The 27896-nt window shown below is 38.2% G+C and overlaps 2 protein-coding genes across 2 annotated transcripts; both read right to left on the bottom strand.

Annotated features, from left to right (window-relative positions):
- Positions 1 to 387: 387 nt before the first annotated feature.
- Positions 388 to 11039, bottom strand: got2b (glutamic-oxaloacetic transaminase 2b, mitochondrial). The gene is made up of 10 exons (XM_063881513.1): positions 10858 to 11039; positions 6002 to 6158; positions 5391 to 5519; positions 5232 to 5291; positions 4993 to 5154; positions 4303 to 4407; positions 3976 to 4126; positions 3171 to 3336; positions 2867 to 3017; positions 388 to 1626 (listed from the first exon to the last, which is right to left on the bottom strand). Exons 1-10 carry the CDS (start codon positions 10938 to 10940, stop codon positions 1504 to 1506), a joined length of 1287 nt encoding a protein of 428 aa, XP_063737583.1. The 5' UTR covers positions 10941 to 11039; the 3' UTR covers positions 388 to 1503.
- Positions 11040 to 15826: 4787 nt separating this feature from the next.
- Positions 15827 to 27749, bottom strand: LOC134863421 (calretinin-like). The gene is made up of 11 exons (XM_063881933.1): positions 27422 to 27749; positions 21617 to 21693; positions 21170 to 21259; positions 20770 to 20850; positions 19648 to 19704; positions 18857 to 18934; positions 18399 to 18454; positions 18251 to 18290; positions 17481 to 17534; positions 16534 to 16605; positions 15827 to 16358 (listed from the first exon to the last, which is right to left on the bottom strand). The coding sequence occupies exons 1-11, from the start codon at positions 27513 to 27515 to the stop codon at positions 16239 to 16241; spliced, it is 819 nt and encodes a 272-aa protein (XP_063738003.1). The 5' UTR covers positions 27516 to 27749; the 3' UTR covers positions 15827 to 16238.
- Positions 27750 to 27896: the final 147 nt, after the last annotated feature.

Here is a 27896-nt window from a genome sequence, read left to right on the forward strand (position 1 = left end):
GAAAGTCTTGAAGAATAATTAATCATTTGTAAGTTAAAAAGACATAAGGACAACAACGGACAACATGAACCGTGTCAAAGTTTAAGGGGCCTACAGTTCACCATCTGAGGAACCTTAGTACTCCAGCCACTGTAAACAATATATAATCTTTCAAACACCTTCTTACAGTGACAAACAAAGAGGAAGAAAAACAATCAACAACACAATGTTTATCACTACATAGGACATTGTTAAGTGAGGACCAAATCTCAATGGATACCTAACACTGTATAACTGTTGAATATGTAAATTCATCAACTGAAAGGAGCACGATGAGGGTAGACTGTAAGGAACATTAACTGATCACATTACACCTAAAAAAATCAAATAATCACACATCACAACAGATTCTCTATTACCATTTATTGTTTGTTCAATAAGGTACATGTCCAGTGATCCATTATATTCTGACAGAATGCAAAACATGGAGGCGTAGTACCAGAAGTATGAGCAGACTTGGGGCAAACCCCATGTTTTGAAATGTCGTTTGTGTCTCACCCTCACAAAGATGAACAGATTCATGTACACCAAGATGCCTGAGAGAATGAGCAGCATGTGTTTATGTCTTTACCCCAGAACGCACCCCACTCATCTTTATTAACCATACTGAGAGACATTTGTGTTAAATACAAAGTCTCCATGATTGAAATTAAAACTGGCTTGTGTGCTTGTTTTTTATATAAGGGGTAAAAAAAAAAGACTGACTGAAAAACTGCTGTTGTGCCACCAACTATTGAAACCAAAAAAAGATTTACAAAACCCTCTGGAAAAGTACTGATTATAAGGGAGATGGTTAGGAAAATTCCAAAGACAGATATTGAGGACATTACTGGATGATTGATTAGTTCAGATGGACCATTACAGATAGCCTGATAGAGAACTGATTATGTGATTGACGAATGAAAACAGGATGCTATGCCTAATCTGGAAACGCAAACAGTGCATTACAACTTATAAAGTGCTAAAATGCCACCATTAGAATTAAGACAAAACAAAGAAAGAAGAAAAACTCACATATTCTACAGGCTTTCACAAAGACACAGAGATCTCAATAGTGCACCGTCTAACATTACCCCGAATCTGGATGTTTTATAGTGAGTGAGCCCAAAGCAGATGAACAGCACACATAGAGGAGAACAGTAATGCACAGCCAAGAGTTGATTCCAGATAATAAATAAGCAAAGATGATCCGTCAGGAGGAAGACATGCAATTTAAAATTTAGCAGGGGAGCCAGTTAAGTGAAATGTAAACCATCCAAAAATAAAAACTGAATCTAAATGGGTTTGACAGGAGAAACCGTTTCCAAGTTAAACTCGTGATGAAATCCGATCAAGAAAATGCCTAACTAAACATAGTGCTCTTTTCTAAAAAGGTGGAATGGAGGAGACAGAGAATAAGTGACGCATTGAGCTCCTCGATATCACTGCTGCTTTGATTTCATAGCTCTCCCAGCAGGATCCACTCTACTTGGTGACCGCATGGATCCCCTGTGCCAGGTAGCCCACATTCCCAGAGGTCACGCCTGCCATGGAGATTCTGCCATCCTTGGTCATGTACACGGAAAACTCCTTTGTCAGGCGCTCAACCTGCAGGACAAATAAAGGAACACACAACTTAAAATCCACATGCCAGCAATTTGGCAACAAATATTCCCACTTTGTTCTCTCATTGTATACATGTCTGATAGACTTTTAAGAAGGACCTTTGAAGGTACTGGAATAAACGTACAGTCTACTGAACAGAAACGCATGCACATATTCAAACACATTTTCAGAATTCCTAAATCGTTTTGCATAGTTATGGAAAGATATTTTGATGTTTGTTTATTTATGAGCTAGTAGGGGCACAAATAGGTTTAACAGAAGAGAAACTCCATATTAGTTTTATACGCTCGGGTGATTAATTATCGCTCGACACAAAGTAGTCCCTTTCCATTAAATTGGATTTAAGTTGAACACTGCGCGAGAGATTAAAACTCTGTCTAGTTACTGTATATGTTGTGGCTGATTGTGTTGTATGGTGATACAAATATCCCAAAAATGAAACTGTTCCACTGTCTGTGTTTAAATGGGATGTTGTTTAAGTCTTTAAAGTAGCACTCAGACATCAAACTTCAAAACTATTGTTTAGGGCCAAGAAGATTTTTTTTTAGCCGTTAGCCTATTCAATGATTTTACTCAAAAGTGGGATGTTTGATATCTGTGATAATTGCTCATTATTTAGGTCTAATGTGATTCTAACTTGCCGCTTTGTTGCTGCTATGATCAAGGTGTCATTTCATAAACATTAACACAATTATATCGGTTCAATCATCGAAACCCTTGATGTCTAACTCTTAGTGAGAAAAGCAAACGGACAGATATTCAAATTTTAAATCAACACAGACCACAACGTGATGTGTTTTTCACACCTTTTAATTAACAGCGTTTCACTGCCATTGTTATGAAAAGATGATCCAAGTAAGAACACGAACTGTATGATCAAAATAATGTCACAGATTTCTAGTGCTGTGATAACAAAATTAAAAATCTTAAAAACAAATTACGATATACTTCAACTATTTTAGGGGTGCTGTAGCGGTGAAATAAATATGCTAGTTTATAATCGTGTAAAATAAATGTGTGAAGTCCATTTTTAAATGTTTAGAATATTTAGATATTTTTCATCAAATACTCTTTCAGAAAAAAAAAAATTGTGTTTTCCAAACAGTTAAACTTTTTTTGTTTTATGGCCTCAATTTATAAAGTACATTTAAATGATGAAGACATTTTTCTGTCCTTCTTTATTGTCAACTTTCAAAAGAAAAAGAGATGTGTATGTGTGTACCTGTTCGGGTTTGAGGCCAGTGAAGCAGAACATCCCGATCTGATCGATGACGTGCTGCCAGTTCTGGGAGGAGCCCTCCTTCTTCAGACCGGCCACCAGCATTTCTCTCATCTTAATGATGCGTTCAGCCATTTCCTTGACCTCACCCAGCCTGGGATGAACAAAATCACATCAGGAAATACATATTAGGATGTATCATGAACCGAATATTAAAGACAGAGACTTGAAGTGTCTTTTTTCAAATCCAAACTACACATTCTGTTCAGATAATATGGCGTGTACGTATACATCTATAAGCACATACCAGATTGAGTAGAGTTCAGGTGTGTGGAGAATGGTTGCTGCGATTCTAGCTCCGTTCATGGGTGGGTTGGAGTAAATGGGTCTGATGAGGATCTTAAGTTGAGACTCGACCCTCTTTGCCTCCTCTGCGTCTTTACACACCACCGAGAAGCCGCCCACACGCTCACCTGGGAATATAAAGTTTGTTAAACAGAGCGATTTAGAGCGAGTCTTACCAAAATATGTGGAAAAACTGTTTAATCGGCTAATACTGATGATTTAATTAAGTTTTCATAAAGGGCAAAAATTATTAGACCATTTATTGTAAGTTTGCAGCCAGTATTTTATATTTAGTAAAAACAATTTTTTTAGTAAGTGGTTTGAGGTTACAAATAACAGTCACAGAACAGTAAGCCAAAATATTACCCCGTTTGTAAAATATGAAACGTGTAATTAATTTCTCCCTCTAGTTCAGTCTTTTTATCTAAATGATTTTCACTCTGAATGTATTATAATGAAGCCAGACAAAGCTATGACTTGTTTTTGTGGAGAAACCAACAACTCAGCAACCAAAAACCTCCTCATAATAATGACTGTTTACTAGAAGACAGCTTTAGGCCATATGGAAAGGTGAAAAATCAGTCTAACTACTTTATACCACTGGGTGGTGGTAAAAACACATGCTTCAAAATTGATTGAAAAATTGTACTAAGAGAACAAAATAGATACACGCACACCCTGTCCCGATACAATTTCCAGTCAAAATTTGACTTCTTACATAATGATACATATCTCCTCGAAAGAGCTTGTAGTGAACTGTGACCGACCGTAGAGCCCCATGTTCTTGGCAAAGGACTGGGACAGCAGGATGTTGTGTCCCTGCTCGATGAAGTAGCGCACAGCCCAGGCATCACGATCAATGTCTCCGCTGGCGAAGCCCTGATAGGCCATGTCAAAGAACACCAGCAGGTTCCTTTTCTATAAGGTGAGAAAGAAAGAGAGATAACAAGTTAATAATAATTCAAGTGATAACAGCTTGATAATGCAGAGTGCTTATCAATCTCGGCTTTTGAACTGTCAAGACCTTCTGATTACGTTCAGATTACGTGTCTGCAAAGGTTTTACAGAACTTTACCAACAGGATGCACACTCACCTTCACAATGTCAGAAATTTCCTTCCACTGCTCAGGCCTGGGGTCCACACCGGTAGGGTTGTGGGCGCACGCGTGCAACATGATCACACTCTGCTCTGGGATTTTCTGTGACATAATAAAAGGGTTTTGATGAGTCAACTTACAAAACCATGAACAGTGGAGAATTTTTTTTCAGCCTAGCATCAACTGTCATTTTTTTTGTTTTTTGTTTGCTGGTAGTCTGTTATGTCATTATTAAGTTTTCCTTTTTGTGTCATGTGCTTTTCCATGTGTCTAGTTTTATTCAGTCTGGGTACCCTTACAGCGACATGAGGCAAAAATGATGGTTCAAACCAAAAACGGGGACAAAACCACTACTTTTTTTTCCATCTGATGGCTGTTAATGAATACAGAAATACACCGATGACTGGGGTGGTGCTATTTAAAACTTCATGGCCAAGCACCTACATTCCTAATTACATTAAAAAAAATAACCACAATTGTATTCTTAAAAATCACATTACAGAAAATACTCTCAGGTTGTGTTTGGAATGGACTTCCTAATTCAAAGCAAATTGAAAGATGCAAACTTGAACTATTCATCAAGGTATTTTCCCTAAGGGCCACGCTGTTTGACAACCCTAAGGCTTGGTTGATCATTAAAAAATATTATGTAAAAATAATAATGCTAGTCCATCATTAAAGTCTTACAGAGATGTCATCAAGAGCTCCTGTGAAGTCGAAGCCACAGGTGGACGGGTCGTAGTATCTGTACGCTTTGAGCTGCATGCCTGCGTCTCTAAAGATTGGTGTGTGGTTTCCCCAGGAAGGTTTGGGCAGGTACACATCACGTGGACCTCCGTGGAAACGAGACTGTAAAAAATAACATTCTGGTCAGTTATCCAGCCTCACTTAAAATGTATAACTGAACAATATAAAAAGGACCTCACCAGAAAGTTGGCTCCAATGCGCAGAGATCCAGTTCCTGAGATGGTCTGGACAGTGATGTTCTGTTGGGAGAAGAAACTTGCTGCACTGATTTTGACTTTAAAACTGTCCGAAACTATTTGAACTTCATTAAATGTCCATTAGTTAACATCCAAACTTACCCTGCCGCTTTTCAAGACCTCGTTATCATTACCAAAAGCCAGTTGGGCGCAAGACTTGGTGAACTCCCCCAAACCACCAATGCCAAGGTACTCCTTATCCATCTGTTTGGTTGTGATGATAGCCTCGGCCTGAAAGGAAAGTGTCAAAATCCAATGACTGTAATTTTCTTGACTGGTAGTCCCTTATTTGTACACAAAACATCCATGATTTTTTAAACATTTTGTTAAATAAAATGCATGCAAGCTTTCTCACGATGACAAGGCAGAAATTCTTCTGATTATTAACATGTGTGTTTCACCCAAAAACACATTGAATGCTAAAGTGATTTTCAAAAGGTGCTACAGATGCTAAACTCAGCATGACAAAGCAAAAATTCACCTATGAAAAAGACACTGACCCCCAACAACCTTTAAAACATCTGAGAAAATCTAAACCATCCATCTCCCTTTCTACCAGAGCACTGTGGCTCTCTGAGTTCACTATTCTAACATAATAAGACTCTGTCAAGGAAAGGAAAACACCTGAATTGCATGGAGAAAATAAAGTGACAGTTTTTGCGTGTGTTATGTAGCATTAGCTGTTTAACTGGCAGGCTTGGTGACAGTCATACCTTGCGGACACAGCTGAGCACAAAGGGCTTGCCCTGGTCGTCCCTGTAGGCTCCCACTCCCAGGTTCATCTTCTTGGGGTTGCTGTCCTTCTTGAAGGCCTCGCTCACCCCCAGGATGGGATCGGGGGGACCCATCTGCACCCCACCCCACCATGAGCTGCAAATCAGATGAATAGTGATGTGGATGTGATTGCAAAAACAGAAGGGAGTGAAGAGTTTATCTGTGAGCACTGCTCTGATAAAAGTTTTTCCTTTAGAAACTTTAATGCATCTCTACACGTTCATGAAATAAGTTGCTTCTTGAGTTTTTACAGCCCTTTGTGACACAGGTCACACTCATGTAAAGGCCGTATTAGCCACGCTCCTTATACACGCTGCAGACCTTAATGCTCAGGCTTAACTCCTCATGTGACCTGAGGATACCCCACTGACGTAGAGACGCATGAACGACACATGGTCAGTGGGCACAACTTTCCTGAAACAAACATTTTAATCTATTGAGAGGGTCCAGAGTCCAAATACTAGACTAACAGTTAATACAGTTCTAGCATACCAACACAAACTCTCCTTTTCATCAAACTAATATTCATACCATTATAAACACCCAATAAGCACCTTGTAGTGAGAGAAATATAAATACAATTTATTAAAACATAATGATAAACAAGCATGCTGATGTATCTACAGATTTTGTTACCTTTCCTACATGCTTGGCAATTTTCGCAATGCTTTTTTAAAATGTCCATCATATAGCCAATTGTTATGCATTTCATACCAGTTTTATTTATGTACAGTGGGGCAAAAAAGTATTTAGTCAGCCACCAATTGTGCAAGTTCTCCCATTTAAAAAGATGAGAGAGGCCTGTAATTTTTATCATAGGTACACTTCAACTATGAGAGACAGAATGAGAAAAAAAAATCCAGGAAATCACATTGTAGGATTTTTAATGAATTAATTGGTAAATTCTTCGGTAAAATAAGTATTTGGTCACCTACAAACAAGCAAGATTTCTGGCTCTCACAGACCTGTAACTTCTTCTTTAAGAGGCTCCTCTGTCCTCCACCCGTTACCTGTATTAATGGCACCTTTTTGAACTCGTTATCAGTATAAAAGACACCTGTCCACAACCTCAAACAGTCATACTCCAAACTCCACTTAGGCCAAGACCAAAGAGCTGTCAAAGGAGACCAGAGACAAAATTGTAGACCTGCACCAGGCTGGGAAAACTGAATCTGCAATAGGTAAGCAGCTTGGTGTGAAGAAATCAACTGTGGGAGCAATTATTAGAAAATGGAAGACATAAAAGACCACTGCTAATCTCCCTCAATCTGGGGCTCCACTCAAGATCTCACCCCGTGGGGTCAAAATGATCACAAGAACGGTGAGCAAAAATCCCAGAACCACACGGGGGGACCTAGTGAATGACCTGCAGAGAGCTGGGACCAAAGTAACAGAGGCTACCATCAGTAACACACTACGCCGCCAGGGACTTAAATCCTGCAGTTCCAGACGTGTCCCCCTGCTTAAGCCAGTACATGTCCAGGCCCGTCTGAAGTTTGCTAGAGGGCATTTGGATGATCCAGAAGAGGATTGGGAGAATGTCATATGGTCAGATGAAACCAAAATAGAACTTTTTGGTAAAAACTCAACTCATCGTGTTTGGAAGAGAAAGAATGCAGAGTTGCATCCAAAGAACACCATACCTACTGTGAAGCATGGGGGTGGAAACATCATGCTTTGGGGCTGTTTTTCTGCAAAGGGACCAGGACGACTGATCCGTGTAAAGGAAAGAATGAATGGGGCCATGTATCGTGAGATTTTGAGTGAAAACCTCCTTCCATCAGCAAGGGCACTGAAGATGAAGCGTGGCTGGGTCTTTCAGCATGACCATGATCCCAAACACACCGCCAGGGCAACGAAGGAGTGGCTTCGTAAGAAGCATTTCAAGGTCCTGGAGTGGCCTAGCCAGTCTCCAGATCTCAACCCCATAGAAAATCTTTGGAGGGAGTTGAAAGTCCGTGTTGCCCAGCGACAGCCCCATAACATCACTGCTTTAGAGGAGATCTGCATGGAGGAATGGGCCAAAATACCAGCAACAGTGTGTGAAAACCTTGTGAAGACTTACAGAAAACGTTTGACCTCTGTCATTGCCAACAAAGGGTATATAACAAAGTATTGAGATGAACTTTTGTTATTGACCAAATACTTATTTTCCACAATAATTTGAAATTAATTCATTAAAAATCCTACAATGTGATTTCCTGGATTTTTTTTCTCATTCTGTCTCTCATAGTTGAGGTATACCTATGATGAAAATTACAGGCCTCTCTCATCTTTTTAAATGGGAGAACTTGCACAATTGGTGGCTGACTAAATACTTTTTTGCCCCACTGTATCTCTTTAGCTACAAAATTCTCCTAACAAATGTTTCATTAGTCTACAATATGAGGCGTATTTTGTTAAAGAAGCCAATGTAATATCATGTCAACTTTGTCTTTAAAGAGTCCCGAAATGTTAAACAACAAAAAAAGGACTTTAAGATTAAATAATAAATGAATCACTATTGATTCATTTTTAAAAATGCTAAAATATTCTCATGAACAAACCAGAGAAGAGAGAGGGGTCAGTAAACCAGAGTTAAAGACAGCAAAGGGAAGCGGCATATCAGATTTAAAAGCTCATGCCCTCTGACCTCAGACTGAGAGTCTGCAGCTCATTATGCACATGACAGTGGTCCAGGCTGCGTAATTGCATTAGATCCAGTTTAGATCTGTTACGTACCACATACCAAATAAAATGCATGAAAGTAAGCTAATTCACATTCAACTCCATAAATATAACACTCCAGGAGTCATTGACCCCTTGTTGAAGAGCAGAACCATACTTTTGACACATAATTAGCAACATGCTGTCACACATCAGATTCATACACGAAGGTTGTTGCATGTTGTGACCTTTACTGCAATGCTGCTCACATTGTCTCGGGTTTCCTCTACTTTGTAAGCCAACTAAACTTTGCTGCTAAATTTAGGTCTGAACATGTTGCAAAGGGCAAGAGTCTCCAAACCCCAAACAAAAGCTCACACTGGTGTATTTGACATCAACTTCAGTTACCTGACAAACAACTTTAATGCATGAATATTAATTACTGTTTACTGGTTGGAGAAATGTTATGTGTAGGCAAGCCTTGCAAAAGCTCACTCCAATAAAATGAGGTGAGATCAAATATAAAATGTATAAGTAGAGGTAAAAATCTTAACAACACTTTACTGTATAAAGCAGTAGGGACCTTGTTGAAGCTTAAAATGCTCAGACTTTCAGAGATGTATTACTTTCATTTAAACAGGGGAGGTATTAATTTCAGGACAAACAAAATTGAAACATTTTTTCAAAGCAAATTTAAAAAAGCAACTTGGGAAATGTTTATATTAGTCCTTGTTTTTTGTGTAATTCCTTAATAAACAGTGCCTATTTTAGTTTCTGGTTTACCCTGCACCTGCTGGCAGCCAGGAGATAAGAACTGCTGTACAAAGTATCTTCAGTTATTTTGTACAGCTGAAAATCAAGTGCGCACACAGAACCTTTGAACAGCTCTGAGCTTTATAAACATCCGAGTGGCTGAGGTTATCCCTGATCAACAGATCAATTGGCTTTCTGGGAATTACAGAACAGGATTTCTGAATTTAAAATGGAGATGAATTATCAACCAACATTATGTAATGTTAACTAACGTCAAACATAGAACAAAAACCCGTCAAGTCATGGTGGTGGAAAGGGGAAAAGCCTTGACATTTATTTATCATTTGTAACCATATATATCAATGTCAATATCATATCAATGTGCTTGAACATGAGACGACGGGATGAGAAAAACCTTAAACTTTAAACACACCCACAGACAAGAAATATGATAGCACTCTAGCTAGCAAAACAAAACCAGTTACACTTTGGGATAAAGAAGCATAAGCTGAACGAAAACATGTACAAAACGCCAGATGAAACTGTGCACATTTACAAACGCTATATGTGAAATATACTATGCTAATTGCATCATTGATGCATAGAGATATCGGTTTGCCCTCCAAGCAGACACTGAAAGGACATCGGTGACTATTCCATTTCCAATGCAGGGAATTGACCAATCAGCGAGCAAAGGCAGGACCGGAGAGCCAATCAATTTGCACGATTTCTCCAACTACGACAAGTCGCTTAGCTCAAACCGTGCGTAGGATTTGACAGCTAAAGCCATTGCGATCTCGTAAATCCTTAACTTATTTGGCTTTGAAACAGAATCAAATAAAAAAAAAACATGCAATACTATTATAATTATGTTATATTATTAAGAAACTAAGCCTAAATGAATGGTTTTTTTCGCCTACACACCGGGGGACTTCTAAACGGAAACTCACACACCATCGTGACTTTCATCAGCAGCCAGCTTCACCGATAGCAACACCAAGTTTCTCTGAGGTCAAATAAGTGGTAACCGGAGAGGAAGTCTAGCACAAAGCGTGCCTACTAATGAGGCTATCGAGTCATTTAACCGGTGTCTGTAACGTTTACATACATATGAACATTAAACGCTACAGGAGCTAAACTTAGACAGCACACCGGGGCCTATTAAAATCATTTGACCCCTGTTTAGTAAGCTAACAAGCTAGTGTGGCTGAACTAATGAGAGCGATGGAGATACAGCATGACTTTAAAGGCTGACAGGAGCAGTAACCTTAAAACAGCGACCTGTCTGCTGCTGGAGCTAACATTAGCCGTGACAATAATGTCACAGTAGATCATCCAGACAACGGGTTTTAAAGGTCTCTGGCTCTGATAGTTTTAGCGGGTTATTGAGGTTTACCTGTTGCGGATGGACAGGACTCCCAGGGAAGGAGAAATGTTCCCCAGACAGTAGATCACCTTGTTTGACTTGAGCAGGGCCATGGTTGAGTTACCGCAGAGAGCAGAGCCTCGGAGGATGTGGACGGATGTGAAGGGCAGCCACTACCACGATGCGACGCTCTGAGTACGCGCTGACGTCAGAGCGTCAATCTCTTTTTGTATTGCTATGTATTCCACTCATGGAAATCATTATAAAACAAATCATGTACACTTTAAGCAGTTTTTTTCTGCTATTGTTTAACTGAATGTCAATTTATATAGTTAATAATTGGTTTCCAGTATGGTAGCTTTCATCTGAAAAATAAACTTTAAGGTTACAAGTCACACAAAACAGAGCTAACTTGTTCTTAGTGGTTTAGAACCAACCCCCCATGGGTTTACCATTGAGCAAGGGATATTCTCAACAGGGCCACATTGTTCAGCTGTATTAACTCAAATATGCCAACAGTTCTATAAAGCAAAGGAGTTCACTGTATTAGCACACATTACCACAACTTTTGCCTATAAGGGTTAAATGTTGTTAATACAATTGTGTATTCTGAAGTTGTATATCAATGGCATTTGTTTTGTCATGTTATGTGTTATGTATTTTATGTCAGATTATGGAGCCCAGGGAGAATAGTTGATTGCCATGTCATCAACTATTGGGCATTCTTTGAATATTCAAAAGAATAAATCAACATGTTGCGGAACTGGGATTACAATCTCAATGTTAATCCTAAAACTGGTATCTATATACCATATACATTTTTGAATTATCCACCTGCAGTGAACAGATGATCGATAAAGTCTACTGTACATCCTGCAATTAAGGAATTTGCCCACTTGAGGGCAATGTCACACAATATACATCACATGATATCACGATTTGAGCTGCAGCTGCTTTTTAGCTACTCCATGCATGTTTATATGCCATCATGGAGATGTTTCTAGTTTCTGAGTTTATTATCGGATTACAAGATGACATCCCACCTACATGTGGGTCGGATTTAGATATTTAAATATGTGTTGCCTTACAAAAATGTTAAATCGAAAGATATATTTTTATCTGATCCACTGCAAAATAATTTCTTTGATTGAAGGACAAAAGTCAGAAAACCTAGAGATCATCACTGCTTTACTTTTCCTGACCAAGCATTGGCAACTTTAACACCCCCCAGACGAATACCTCCTCTACATCTCACTCCACAAAAACACTTTCAACACTCAACTGAACATGTGAGTTTGTCTTTGCCTGATGTTTAGGGACAAGCTTCACTGCTTCGTGTGGTGATGATGCCAGTCATTTCAGAGTCATTCAAGTTGACAGAAACATCAACCTCACAGTCGCTCAGTGTTTGAAGAATGAACATCAACCTGGAATATCCTCACACAGAAGAGCCTGGAAGTCCTTGAAACATTTTCCTGCAACAAGACAGACTCACTGGCACCAACAACAGAGAGACAGAGTGTTCACACTCTTGGCTTGAGCGTGAGACTGCCAGTGTGAGGAGGAGATATGGATGTTTCCAACAAACACATCATGTTAGAGAGAGCTCACATTCACGCATGTTGTTCAAAAACAAATGTTTGTGCAACCAAGATGAAATGCATTGAGCCAAACAGCTCCTTTTGTCTATTGATAGTGTTCTATTATGTGCAATGTGTGGATCTGTGGGACGAATAAAGGATTATCCTTTTTCAAACAACAAGCTGTGATACTGTATGGTTTTGCATCTCAATCCTTTTAGATTTGACCTTATAGATGGGGTAGGCAAGTTTTGTGGGACCAGAGTTAGCTATAGATTTTGAAAGTAACCAACCAAAATCTAAGCCTGAACGTTTCTACAAAACACATTACAGCACTCAAAGACTACTGGAAAAGTCCACAAGAGTGTTGGGCATAGGTCATTGATAAGAGTATCCCCTCATGTCTCATCCGATATGCTACTAGTTTATTGTTGACAGGGAATTTAGTTTTTAACTAAAATGTTTCACATAATACATTGTTTTATCATATCATCTGACTCCATAGCATTATATTAAATAATTATGCTAAGAACACAAGAACATATACTCAAGAAGATCCCAAATACACAAAACACATATGGCACAAATTCCACTACCAGTGAAAAGAATAAGCAAGATATTGCACAACCTCTAATCATATCATCAATCACTTGTACAACCCCTGAAGCCCTGAGCAACATCATTTACATTTTTTATTGAGGTATATGCTGAAATACATTTTTAAAGCTGTAGATTTTAGGTTAGGGTCCTCTTTATCGTCTGCCAGCTGGTAGGAGCTCATACTCGGTATGGAGTATATTGGATGGATCAAAAAATAATCTCTGAGCTTCTCTGAGAATAGACTGCTTTGACTCGAGGCACTGATGTTTATTCATCAGCGCAGACAAATAAAAATCAAAAGACAATGGTTCACATAAAATTGGAGCTATTGAAGAGAAATAAGTCTTTCAACAAATTTTTACAGAATCTCAATAAGACGTCCATATACAACAGAACAAATACTAAAATTCAATAAAAGAAGTGTGTGCCATGGTGCAGAAATGTAAAGCTGCATTATTTTAGAGTCATTTGGTCACAAGACATGGAAATCATTGAAAAATGTCAAACATGCAAATAAAAAAACTGCAGAATCTTTCAAAAATAATGTCTATTGAAATAAGAAGCTCTAAAATCCAATAAAAAGGGGTTTCCTTTCTGTCCAGCATAATCATAGCTGGAATGGTTTGGAGTCACTGAGTCACATGACATGAAAAGTATTGGAAAAAAATATATACATATATTCTTTTTGTAAAATCAACTCAAAAAGGTGTGCCACATAAGGCATGAGAATATTTTCAATATAACATGATATTGTGGCATTCAAAAAGAAATGTATTGATGGTCCCTAAGTGACCCTGTGGTTAAGAGCAAAAGTTTGAATGTTAGCTCACCGTCCTTTGCTGATAGCCCAGAGTTAAGGTTGGAGGGATATAGAGGGTTGGCGATCCTGTCGTTTGAAGAGGGCCAAATTCATTTTTTTGAAAGGCATTGTACAGGCCTGTGAAAGCCACAGATATCGGATTTATTGATTGCTTTTGGAATATAAATAGAATGTCAACAAATGCAAGACAAACTGCTTTTAAGATAAATTGCCTTCCCTAGCTTTAAACTACGTTGTAGAAAGTAACTAGTGAGAGAATAATATCAAGAGCAAGAGCAGGATGAGGATCAAACAGAGCAGACCTGAGGGCATTACAGTAATATAATGGAGCAGGAAAAGAATAAACACTGATAACAGTGAGTTATGATTGTAACGCTGATTGATATCTTACAGCTTAACTCAGGTCCGAACAGACTTCTTTGTGTGTGTGTGTGTGTGTGTGTGTGTGTGTGTGTGTGTGTGTGTGTGTGTGTGTGTGTGTGTGTGTGTGTGTGTGTGTGTGTGTGTGTGTGTGTGTGTGTGTGTGTGTGTGTGTGTGTTCACAGCTGTACAGAGGGCAAATCACAGAGGGACTCTCATCTGTCTGTTTCCCTCATTTGTCTCATTGCTGTCAGTAAGTGGGACTGATGTGTGTGAAGGAATCAGAGCGGATATAACTTTATTTTTTTCCTTGCTGTCAGCATTTAACAGCGTTTAACTGTGTGCTCTTGTGTATTTCTCTGTGTGTATATCTGCATGCCCACATGTGCATAACATTTTCTGAAAGAAGTGTACACAGTACTGTGTGTTTGCGTGTGTGGTTGCTGTGAGGGTGGTGTGTGAAGGGTTGTGCTTTAAAGATAGTGGGTTTAATTAAAGATGAAAGAGCTGATTATTAATTGATGGAAGGTAGACTGTTCCATGATGCTGTGGTACAGGGGTGTGTTGACTCTCTTTTCTATGTGGAAAACCCCCTATTTAAAACTAGAATTGCTTTTACGATATTCTTGTCCTTTGTGTGCTTTCATTGCTTTATTGCTTTGTCTTTGTATTCATTTTTTAAAATCTTATTGTACTGTTTTGTATTTCATGATAATTTCTTCCCTCTATGTCTTTTGATCTCAAAGTTTTTCAAATTTACTTTAATTTTAATTAAAAAGTCCTGCTTTTGTTTGCACTCACTGTTTGTCTCGCTGCTCTTAAATTGCTTTGCATCCTATCTGCTCTGCCTCTAGAGTCCTTCAGTACATTTTACATTTGCAAAATAAAAAAAGCTTTTTTATCATTACAATCTAATATGTTTAAAGAAAAACTACGACAGCATTATCAAAACAAAAAAAACTTGGTGAGCTGTGGAGGCTCACATTCAACATTTGTATGAGAAAAATGCACATTTCAATTATTTAAATGTGCAAATCTGGGTTGCACTTTCTCTTGGCAGATTTGTTCAAACGTAGAAAAAAGTGAGACAATCCTCCTGATCTATATCTATATCTATACTGTATCTATATATCTATCTATATATATCTACTGTATATATCTATATCTATCGATATATCTATATATATATATATATATATATGTGTGTGTTATTCCTGAACCCTCAGCTTGTCCCACTCTCCTCACTTCATCTCAAAGTGTGACAGAGGCCTTGGAGACTCTACTGTATGAAAATGGAACAGCACCAGCTTCTTCTATATCACACTTTCTGTTACCAGGAGATTAGAAAGTGAAGGTGGAGCACTCTGGAGAAGACACTCTTGCTCTGGGCATCTGTACCGGAGCTGTAATCTTCACTGGAACAACACATCTCTCTCAGTGAGGGAAATGATTTTCTCTTGCACAGCGCAGAGAGGAAAAAATAAACAAAGCTTTCACAGTTGAGGCGGTGACGCGGATGAAATAATCCCACCGATAGCTGATGTGTAACTGAACATTGTTTATATGAAGAGATGATTATTTAATGCAAATGAATAATTGGGACAAGAGATGTCATGTTATATTTATTCATTCTCTCGGTAATATATTTGATGGAACAGTACAAGCCTCGTTAAATAAGATTATATAATATAAATACAGATTAATAAAACAAATAAACAGTTGCTACAGAAAATTCATTGGGAGAGGAACATATAGATATTATATTAATGTAAAAAAAATGCATATTAAAAACTGGAAGTCAAATAAATAAATACACAAAATATTCCTTCAGTCATTGCTATGGCTATTTTACTATTGTAATGCATTTCCTAAAAGAGGAAAAACTGAAGAGGGGTACGAAGCTAAGGTAGCAGGGCCAGCGTTACACTCTGTTCTTTCATGAGCACTTTTGTTTTCACTCTAAGTGGTGAAGCGAGGTTAAGGGTCACACATGCACCAGGTTACATCAGGAGGTAGGAAGCAGGAGGCAATGGGGGAGGAGGACGGGGAGCTCACAGCGCGGAGTCCCGACAGAGGAGGATCTCCAGCTCAGTGCGGTACAGCTTCCCTCCATCAGACAGGGCCATGATGCTCCTCTTGTAGTCCCCGAGTCCTTTTGAAGGGTCCACGTCCTGCCAGAATCAACACACGGGCAGATTCAATCAGCGGGCACAGAGTTTATTTTGGATGGCACAGACGTACAGTACAGTGCAAAGGCATCTCGGGCAGCTGCTCCATGTAAACTCTATATTTGGCAAGTAGAAAAGTAACCTGAACTGATCAATCAATGAGATAACTATTCATTACCATTTTGTTCTTGTCACAGAGGTCCTTCAGCAGAGCATCGAGCTCCTGCTCGTCAATATACCCATTGCCATCCTGTAGAAAGAGACGAAACAAGAGGTCTGAATTATACAGAGGAAATAAAAGTATTTTATGTAAAAAGAAGACTATCACTTTGTCTCAACTCACGTTTTTCTGTAGCTATATTTAGCGTAGAAGTGAGGTCATAAAGGTATTGCAAAATTAAGTGCACTATGAGGCCCCGGATGGTGCATTGAAAACTGTCAAATTCTTGAGTGTAGGAAGCCTCTATGTATAAAGAGAACTGGATCCAGCTTTCATTTATATGAATGTTGCTCAGTGGTGCATGAAGCCAAAACGGCTTGAGTGTAGATAAAGGAGGAACACAAATTGGTGGCCGAAGAAGCTGCAGAGGTTTCTTCAGTGAAAACTGCACAATACAAATGTAGGGTTTTTAACCACTTTAGCTACTGCTGTTGTATGCCCTCAGTATGTTTATTGAGTAATTCAGCAGTCTGAAATCATTTGGTTGTGCCAACAATAATGTGAATGTTACCTAGCTAACGTCAGTCATGGCTATTTCGGGTAACTGCACGAAAGCCGTGTGCGCTGTGAGATACCCCATCAAAATGTACTGACTGCTTAACTAATTAGACAGTGTACTAAAGTATTACAATTGTGAAACCGCCTTAATATACAGCTGTACTAGCAGCTTATAATGCTGATATAATGCTTACTTTTCATCTTAGTTAAGCATGCCAACATTTGCTAATTTACACAAAATTAAAACTACAGCTGAGGCTGATGTCTTTAGTTATGCTTGATAAAGTCCTGAATCAATTTTGAAAAAAAAAAGTGAATGTAACCTTTTACTCAGTTTTAAACCAATATGACTTGTTTAAAACCATGTAAATGCAGTTGTTTTGTTGTAATTGATGTAAATATAATACCTTATCATAGAAGGTGAAGAGGGAGTCAAATTCCTTAACTGTGAGCCTGATACCCTGTGTAAGAGAGAGAGAGAGAGAGCAGTGAAATTTGTTAGAAAACTCTAAGGTATTTCTAGAGATCGGTAAAAGCCCCAACAGATCCAGAATTGATATTAATCCACACAGATTATGATAACTGGGAGTAGATTTAATCCTGGTCAGACTAATCCTCAGTCAGAATGGAATTGTTGATCTGCTCTTGCACGCTTGTATGTAGGTTTGGGAACATACATGACAAAAACATGTTGGAGCTTTATGTGAATTTATAATGTTGAATGTTGAAGCATGGAGATTATCATTCTATTATGGCGATGTGATCCCATATATGTTTTCCATCTAAGAATGTACATTAATTTTCTTAGTGCAATAAAATTAGCAATTTCTATCTAACATGCTAAGTCCAACATATTTTGTTTAATAATTATTTCATTGATTAAATCAATAACAGAAAGCAGGTCCTAAACACAAAACAGTACCCTGTCATGTTTTTAGGATACACTTACACTGTAATATGATAAAGGACTTAACACAAGTAAATACGCATTTGTGCCATCGTACCATATGTCCATTCATTGCTTTGATTACAAATAAGCCTCTTGTAGTGAATCCAATAATTCTTCCAGTTCTTAAAAAAAAATGTTTAGGGCATTTTATTTGGAGAGAGACAGAAGAGTAGAGTGAAAGACATGCAGAAAATGGTCTGGCTAGCCCAGAATCAAATCAATTCTTACTTCAAACTTCAGCAGGAAATTCTCCTGGACTGGCAAGAGCCTGCAGAAAAACAACAAGGAAGGTTTAATATCAATATCATCTTTTAAGAGAGGTTGAAAAAATGAACATAAATAATTATAAAGAAAGATACAAAGTGGTGACACTCACCTCGCCATCTCAGAAAGGCCCAGCTTACCATCACCGTTAAGATCAAACATCCTCAGCTGCACAGAAAGAAAACAGGAAGAGTTAACCTGTTCAGAAACATGTAATGCTTTACACAAACATATTGTGATTGTGGATTCTCTTCTCTAATTGCACTGAAACATGTCTCAGTTTTTAAGTTTTAATGATTTCATGTTTATATGATTTTTTTTTTTCAAATTTTAAGGCAAATATATTTGATATATTTTTACTATTTCAATTTTTTTGTCTGTGGGGTTTTAATCTTGCTAAGTGAAGCACTGTGTGTTTGTATGGAAGTTGCTATATAAATAACGTTGATTACAGTTAGAATATGAATATGGTGTAATTTTGTCATTCACTGTACCATTGCTTTTTAAGTCTTGAGTCTTTGAATTTATGGAGAAGATGGACAAAAATGGATAAGGCAGAACAAAACTCACAATTGTCTTTGTATACTCATTGAGCTTCTTGTCATCATAGTCTCTGTTAGCCTTCTTCAGCAGGTCTGACAGGAAGCCCTGCAAAGAGAAACACCTTTGTAGTCAGTCACATAATTAATGTATGATTGGTTTGCAGCAGTTATGGTGAAAATAAATGTTCAGAGGTCAGGATGTGAAAGCATGAAGAGGCTTTGTGTGGTTTTGTTTTCAACATGAAAGTGATAATTTGGATAATACACAACAGCTGGTTCAGAGTACTTCCATCAGTAGAGACATTAGCACCAATTATACCACTAGCCTGACACAGAAGCCAATCCTCATCTACACCAAGGTCTGGTTTGTTTGCAGTAATTACTATATAGAAATATGCACATGTCAATATGGAATATTTACTTTCGTTGCTCTATGTTTTGTTGAAATTACACAACTCCAAACCTCCATGTCATAGGCTGTGTCTTCAACTTGTAGTTTATTTTTAATTTATTGCACAACAAATGAGATATTCACTTTATTCAAAAGTAATCAGCGCAGGAGAAGAGAGAAGCCTGAAAGTCCTTTCATATTGAAGTGATAAAAAATGATATCAAACTACCAAACAAAGAGAACACTGCACAAATATATCTACATGCACTAAACCCTTCACAAGTATCTGGCCACAAGGATAAAATGAATAACATCTTAAATTTGTCCTCAAATATGGCAATGAAGATAATGATTTCATTGTGATATATAGTGATTTTCACAATTCATTGTAGATAAGCTTTCTGGCAGAGTTTGGCATAAAGTTTTACCTTCAGCTCATTGGACTCAATGTATCCACTTCGGTCGGTGTCATACCTCCGCCAGGCCTGCAGAAGAAGGGAGGGATGTTGTTACTGTTACTACTTTACCACAATGAGTGGAAAAGAAAAATGTTTCTCTCTATATACACACACTCTATCTGATTTACAGAGAAAGAGACCGTAAAAGAAAAATGAGAGGTATGAGGGTGTCATCTGATATTGTGTAAATATAGAATTTGTCAAAGCCCTTATCAAAGATAGATACCTAAACCCCTCAAGCACTCACTGCCGTCCCCCTGCAGAAAGCTGTGCTCCATCCATAATGTATGTCCTGTCTGAGAATAGCTTTTACACACACACTTCTGAAACCCTCGTCAGCCCGAGAACACCAAATGTTCGTATGAGCGTACTCTTTTTCAATCACAGTGGAGCAGATGTTCGATGCCTCACAGTTTTTCCTCTATTATTATTTCAACATATGGAACCGTAGAGGAGATTTAGACCAAATGTGCAGTTGAATAGCTGTTTAAAAAACGTGTTTAAAGGTTATTTTCTCATTTTAGATTGATTAGATAACTATTAATATCAGAGATGATATTTGTGGCAATGAATTCAGTTCATTGATGTCCATTAAAGTCAGTTTTATGCTGTCAGATAAACAAAATCTTAATTGCAGCTTAGTCTCCAGTCTTCAGTACAATTCCAACTTTTTTGTCTGCAATTTAATTTAAAAGACACATCTTCAAGGCTGCATATTCAACAATATACAACCTTACTAGACTGTTTTCACAAGAAACACGGATCCTGACTTAGCAGGGAAACTAAGGGGCAGCTGAATGTTTGTCCAACAGAGTGAGCTGTGATGGCGCTGCTGACTTGAGGCAGTTGTGGAGAGATTTCACAGCTCAGTAACGTTGAGCAGTTGGTCAGTGAGCAATGGTTTCCAGCAGAAACAGAGAGAGAAAGAAAGCTCTTATAATAGTGGCCTATTGGGCTGTTTGTGTAAAAACAAATCATGTGCCTTCATCAAATTAACAGAGTGTGAGAGTGTGGCAGAGCAGATATAAGATACAGAGATACATAACAAGTACTGAGGCATATATAGGCAGATATGAATACGTAGAAACTTACAGCCATGAACTCAGCACTGGATCCCACAAACTCTCTGAAACAGAGCAGGAAGTTTTCTTCTGTGGGCAGAAGCTGAGCCAGCTGCAGAGTAAATAAAAAAACAAAACGATTATCATTTCAGAGACTTATGTTTCACATTTATGATTTAAATTTGTCCAGACAGGAGAACTTTTCATATGTAGGCTTAATTTAAAAAAAAACAACATTTTTTCTAATGTTTTATTTCATTTATAGATTGACAGTGAAGATACAGAAACATGAAAGCTGGAGTCAAACCAGCGACGTTGTAGACATACAGTTTTGGTCTTTACCATTCCAACACTAGGAAACCATACTTGGCTTATCTGCCTTAGCTTATGAGTGATTTTTTCTGCCTTAGCTTATGAGTGATTTTTCTCACCTCTGACATTTCAATTCTCCCATCCTCGTTCTGGTCAAATTTAGCCATGAACTCCTTCATCTTTTCTTTGAACGCAGCATTTGTAGGATCCTGCAACCACATAAAATCCTATGTATCAAAGGGACTTTCAATCTTTTTTTATTTAAACATAAAAATAAAGAAACTATCCAAGCTAACCCTGTCCCCAAGGGAATGGACTTATTTGTTTCTTATTAAATGTAATTTCCCCCAGGTAATGATCCTGTCATCATAATGAAGAAATGTTGTTAATCAAAGTCTATGAATATTAAATTCACATTTCATTTTCTTAAATGATGGATTAAAGGAGGAGTATTCAATGTGTTGTGGAAAATCAAACAAAAAAGGATCTTATATATTCATATGGGCCTGCTATACAAGTTCCTCAGGGTAAATATACCTCTGTAGGTTCAGAAACATCACACTCACCACGCCCGCTCCTCGCCTCGCAGTCTCCAGCTCTTTGAAGAAGTTCTCCAGCTCCTTCCCTTCGATGAAGCCATTTCCTGCAGCGCATGAGAGGAACTAAATTAGTTTGGCACAAATGATGCAATAAAGCTTTTAAGTCGCCTGAAGCTTTGTTGACTGTTCAAAAGTTTGATTAAAGACTTTGGAAGGGGATGAAAGATTAAAAGTCAATGGGGTTCTTTAGATTTTGGAACAGTCACCAAACTTCCAGTGCTCGTCCCGTTTCAAGTTGTATGTGATTGGATCCAAGTGAGCAAACTGATTATGGTTTGGAGTATTTCTTAGAGTATTGGTTGGTTTAGCTCTAAATTCAGTATACATGTCAATCAATTTGTTGATATTCAAGTCTGGAGGGAAGAACAAGCTCTACAAACCTGGGAAATTAGATTAACACGTGTTATACCATCTCTACACAACTTCAAACTTTTAATAGAAAACTCACTTTAATGACCTGAAAGCACGCTACACAAAAACCAGCTTGGGTCTAGAGAATATTCTCTATTCACTTTCATATACTGTACTTAGTGTAAAATTGGCATTTCTTGTGTGAGGAGATTCAGTGATGTGCTGCTGCAGGGAAGAAAACAACCCACAAGGGTCCATTATAGCTGCAGTGTTAGCACTCTAATGAGTTTTCCTGCCTAAGAGGCTGAAGTGTCCAGTCAGATTGATGCTTATTGGGGCATTCTGTCCCTCTGTTTGGATTTGTGCGTCTTATGACAGTCACATGACCTGCAATGATTTTAATACAATAATTTACTCCATTGGTTTCCCTGCAAGTCAGAGGCTAACATTCAGCGCTCACTTTTTAATCAGAAAGATGAGTCCCATCTGTCTACGATACCAGCAGGGGTTAGTGCCTTTAATCTTACAAAAAGAGATGTTAATAGAATGGTTACTTACTAAAATAAAACACAGATCTACAGAATAAAATGCAGAGCTTCACCCTGCCCCCTCTTCATCTCTTAATCTCTGATCCTCTCATCTCCTCTTCTTTCTGATTCTCCCTCACCCCCCCCCCCCCCCCCCCCCCCCCCCATCTCCCTGCCCTGATTCATTTGCAAACGATATCTGATAGGTGCTCCATGCCACCATCTGTGCTTCAGTTGAGCTGCTGTTTTAGATATAAACAAATCACTATAGGGACACATAGCTTGGGGTCTGGAAAGAAAGAAAGCCAATGCGGCAAACTAAAGGTGACACTGTAGATGAGTTTCACTCTCCTTCAATATTCAAATTTGCTGATTGTAATGTACTGTAATCAAGTAGCATTCAAATTGAGTATTGCTGTATAACACCTTGGTCAGCCAACAATAAAATTCTGTAAAATGTGGAACCAGAACTAAATTTACCAATCTAATTATCATCTGCAATCTACAATATCAAAAGAGTTTAAATTCAAATTAGACATTGTTGCTTAAACTGGTTTAAACCATCCACATCTACACTGTTCATTATCCTGAATTCTGAGTACGGAATTACCGCCTTGCAGCTGTATGACTTTGCCATCCAATCAATTGCTGGTTCACAACCATGTCTGTCAAAAATCTCATCTCTCAATGATTGAATCCTTTTAGACATGCGTGCAATAATTAGCAAGTGAATTCTGGAGATTGTGTCAAAAACGTATTGTGTACAAGTGTCAGTTACCCGAAACACTAAAGGCGTCGTCTTTGGAAACTGATTTTAATAGTTCGGATACATTAAAGAAAAATGATTGACAAATGATCAGATGAACCATCTGTCAATCAAACTATAGACAAGGTGGCTCTATAGGGAAAAGTCAGGAATCAACAAAGTCTGTGGTGTTTACATCTTGTGATAATGACAACAACAAGGAGTATTGCCAGTCGTTGCAAAAGTCGTTGTTATATTTCAGTCTGGATCGAAGTAGCAGAACAACTGACTGACTCGGCCATCTTCACTAATTATCTTACTTTTACAAAATATTTTTAGAAATTTGTGCACAAACCTCCATAGAACATGTTTTAATCTATCTTGTGATTAGTGACTCAGCGTTACCCAAAGTACTAATTATTTCACTGAGTGCTGATTCCGTAATGCTTGCTGGCCCCTTACAGCTGTGGGGCTGCAGCGCATGGTTTATGCAAATCCAGCGTGACAAAAAAAGTAGATAAAATGTATGCAAAAAGGAGAGTGTGCACACCTTATCGTGCATGACACTGTCAGCAGAGCATGGTCCCATTTTGTAAAAATCAGACATGTTATCCTAGAGTGTTTGAATCTGACTCGTTTGAATTAATTAATTAATTATAGGTAGAATGGTTAAATACAGGACAGTATCCCAGGAGGGGAAATTGTTATACAAATTACCAATCCTAAAGTATGAGAGGGATAAATCATGTGACTTGTCATAATGCCTACATGAGTAAATGTTTTCAGTTCATTGGGGCTCACTACCAGGGTTTAGTAGCTCTACAAATCTCAGCTGCCACAGGGAGGGCACCACTGCACACTACTAACTGAGCAGATGCAGCCCTTAACTTCCCAAAACATTTTCAAACACTAATCTGCTGCTAAAGGCTCAATAGCAACTTGAAAACAATACAGTTGTTCAACTCATTGTGGACTGAAATCAACAAGGGGGATCACGCAACAAGACCTTTTATCTCGCTAGAAGTAAAAAAGGCTGGCTGAAAAATCCCTGCACAAATCCTTCCGCTGGCGAATGTGTTGTTTGTTGTCATTATTTTCCCTGCAGCCAGTAGGAGCTTTGCTCTGCTGTGCTGCAGATGTTGTCAAGCTAAAGCAACTCACATGATGCTTTTCAGCAGTCACCAAGATTTTGTGTAGACTTTGAATAAGACTCTTCCTGTTCTGGCTGGTTATTGTTAAGAATGAAATTGCTTTAGTTAAGGGATAATGATATCACATAGTACTTCATTTGATACCATCATGTCAGTAGAAGCATTCATTTGTGTAAAATGGCACCACCACTCCTCCCCCCAAGTGTTTGTACTTCTTAACATTTTTGAGAGGTTTCAAATGATTAAGTGTTTTACATACCTGTACAAAACTACACATTGAAGTATAACTGCCAATTCCATGAAGTACGCAGTGTTCACCACGTCACCAATCACACATTGCATTAAAGTGAAAAACGGAAATGATTGAATACAGGTACCATTTTACTGGAGATGTTTGCAGAGTACTTGTTAAAGGATTATTTGGTTGATAGACATTTCAGCTGATATCCAGCCTAACTCCACTCATGTGATACAAAATTATATTGTCCTCGTTCAATATCACCATGAAAAGACAATGATTTGAAACATTTTGTCAAACTAAGGGTTTTTTCTTTATCCTCTTCCATGCTTTTGCCAGAAAAAGCATTTAATTCATGCAAATCACTCAATGGTTCTACCTATACCAGAGGGGACATAGTTAGCAATGTTTTAATCCCACTTGTAACCATGAGTGCAATGCAGTAGAGCACTTAACCCTGAACTTCTCCAGTGGAGCAGCTTGAAGATGATGGCTTAAAAAATTCAAGGCAGTTGCAGAAGTCAGCGAATCGCTGGATTAACTAGGGTTAGGGTTCAGGTTAACACCAACTATCTGCTTTTTCTTCTCCTATATTTGAACACTCAATATGTCTTCAAGTCTGATGACAATCTAGCTATCGTGATCCACACCATATATTTCTGAGGTTACATTTTATCCAGCAGATGCCTGGGACCACACTTTATCTTAATACGATAGTGATTGGTAACGGTCCAATCAGTATTGCTCACACTACAAAGAGAAACAAGAACATCTCCTACGCCACTAAGATTGTACTGATGCCTGAAAATAAACCAACAAAAACAACAACAAAATAGGTCATCCTCTTCCAAAATGACCCATATAAGTGTTTTCTGATATGGCGCCCCCTATTGGTAACATGACATTTTTTCTTTTCAAAACCAAGGCAATTATTAAAAATATCCCCACTATATCAGGGTTAAGGTTTATATGCAAAAAAACTAAATTCATTTTTGGAATCAGGATGCTTTGTGAAAATAAAGTGAATTAAAGTGTTTTGTGAAAATATTCCTTTTTTATTGGATAGGGTTTGAAAGGGATTAACAAAGAGGTCAATAATCAGCTAAGAAATAATCCTTCAATATGAAACACGAAATTCATTTAAATTGGAGTGGCTCTTAGTGAAACAGAGACAAAGCTCTTCTGCAGTTTGGCTAATGGGACATTTGCCAATAATAACATGTGTATCATGAGAACCGAGACTGGGAACATGTTGCCAATAATTTGTTTAATTTGATTTTAGGTGTGTATTTAACAACTTTAGTACAATTTTGAAATGATTTCCTTTTACTGAGCATTTCCATCTGACTATACAAGGTCTTTTTACTACATTAATTTTATAAAAGGTGCATAGGGATTATTACTTGACAAACAGTACGATCAGTTTATAAAATATGATGCAGAGCTATCAGGTCTGCAATAGATTATTTCTGTCAATAATTATATACTCCAGGGTTCTTTTTCCTTCAATTGATCATTCATCTTTTTGTCCATTTGCTTTCACAAAAAAGAGGAGAAATAAGATCAATACAATTTCTACATCCTGATTAAAACAGCAAGATATTTTATAAATTAGTTTATCAACAACTGATTAATCAACCAATCATGTCAGCTTTTCTTGTTAACAAAAACATCATAAAATGGTTAAATTAGTAGGGAATTAAGTAGTAGTGTCATTGTAAAGGATCTCTCTCACACACACACACACACACACACACACACACACACACACACACACACACACACACACACACACACACACACACACACACACACACACACACACACACACACACAATTAAGCTCTCGGATTCAGAAGCTCCTCCCACCAAACTCCAGTAGAAAACCCCCTTCATCCTCTCATCTCTCCCACCTTTTCACTCTCTCACTCTCTCACTCTCTGCTCCTTCTACATCTTTTTATCCCTCCCCCATCTCTCACTCTTCTTCTCTTTCAGCTCCCTCCCCCTCTCCCCTCTCCCCTCCCCCCTCAATAACTAAACTCTGAAGGAGTCTTATTTCATTTATCTAATCAGAGTCCTCAACCCACCAAAGATGCCCATTTAAAATCATATCAAATAAAAAAATTCACAACATAAATCGCATTATAGATACATTCATTTAAACTTGTATACATAACATTTGAATTGGGCGCACCAAGTATTTTCTAAATCAAGTTCATTTAAAAAAAATACACTGGAATAAAAAGTATTTTCTATAGAGTCCGTATTCATTTCTAATTGATTTCATCTTCTAACAATGATGATATTACTATTGTATTTTGAAACAAGACGAAATAACACAGAAGAAATAAACTCATGTTAGAATATTGTAATTGAAAAGTAAGTATAAATATAACTAATTCTTCACAATTATATATTTAGGGTCTGATTGATCCCTTCAATTGATATACGAATTTTTGTTCGAATTTTTTTTTTTAAAGAGCGAAAAAAAGGTCGATACAATTTCTTCTTCCTGATTAAAACCGGGATATATTTTATAAATTAGTTGATCAACAACTGATTATTCAAACAATCATTTCAATGCAATTAGTTAAATGAAGCTCATTTCCTACAACATTAAGTAGTAAAGTTATTGTAAAGGATCTGAATGCCTTTTACAAATAACACTCACCCCTCACTGTTATATATTTAGCGTCAATTAAATACCGACTGATCTCTCAATTGCTGTCACATGCATCAGACTTGAGACGCGCACTGACCGTCTGCGTCAAAGTGTTTCCAGATGTCGATGAACTGCGCGGCTGTGATCTCCGCCAGGTGCAGGTGGGGCGGCTGCTGGGCTTGAGTTGCCATCTCTGCTGTTTCTCCGTGCTTTTAGTTGAGTGTGATAGTTGGAGGTAAACTTTTCCCGGGTAGAGCTCCTCAGCACTGTGGGCAGCTCCTCCTCAGCTGAGGCTTTTAAACCCCCCGCGGCGCCTGCGCTCCTGCTGCCCGCCACAAGGGGGCGTGTGCAGCGTGCAGAGAGCCTGCAGGCAGGAGACCAATTACAGCAGGAGGAAGAAAAGGAAAGGCTCTCCTGGTCTTTGCATTTTAGATACCATTAACTGCTGTCCATGCTGCTGGTTTGATAGCAGGATCATTATACCCACCCAGTCCTACTGCTCCCAGGAGGAGACAATCCCATCAAACAAAGTAAATCCTACAGCGGGCGCCCTGCTGGCTCCAGTTGATCTT

Source organism: Eleginops maclovinus, chromosome 4, assembly GCF_036324505.1.
Source record: "Eleginops maclovinus isolate JMC-PN-2008 ecotype Puerto Natales chromosome 4, JC_Emac_rtc_rv5, whole genome shotgun sequence".
In the NCBI taxonomy this organism is placed as follows: domain Eukaryota; kingdom Metazoa; phylum Chordata; class Actinopteri; order Perciformes; family Eleginopidae; genus Eleginops; species Eleginops maclovinus.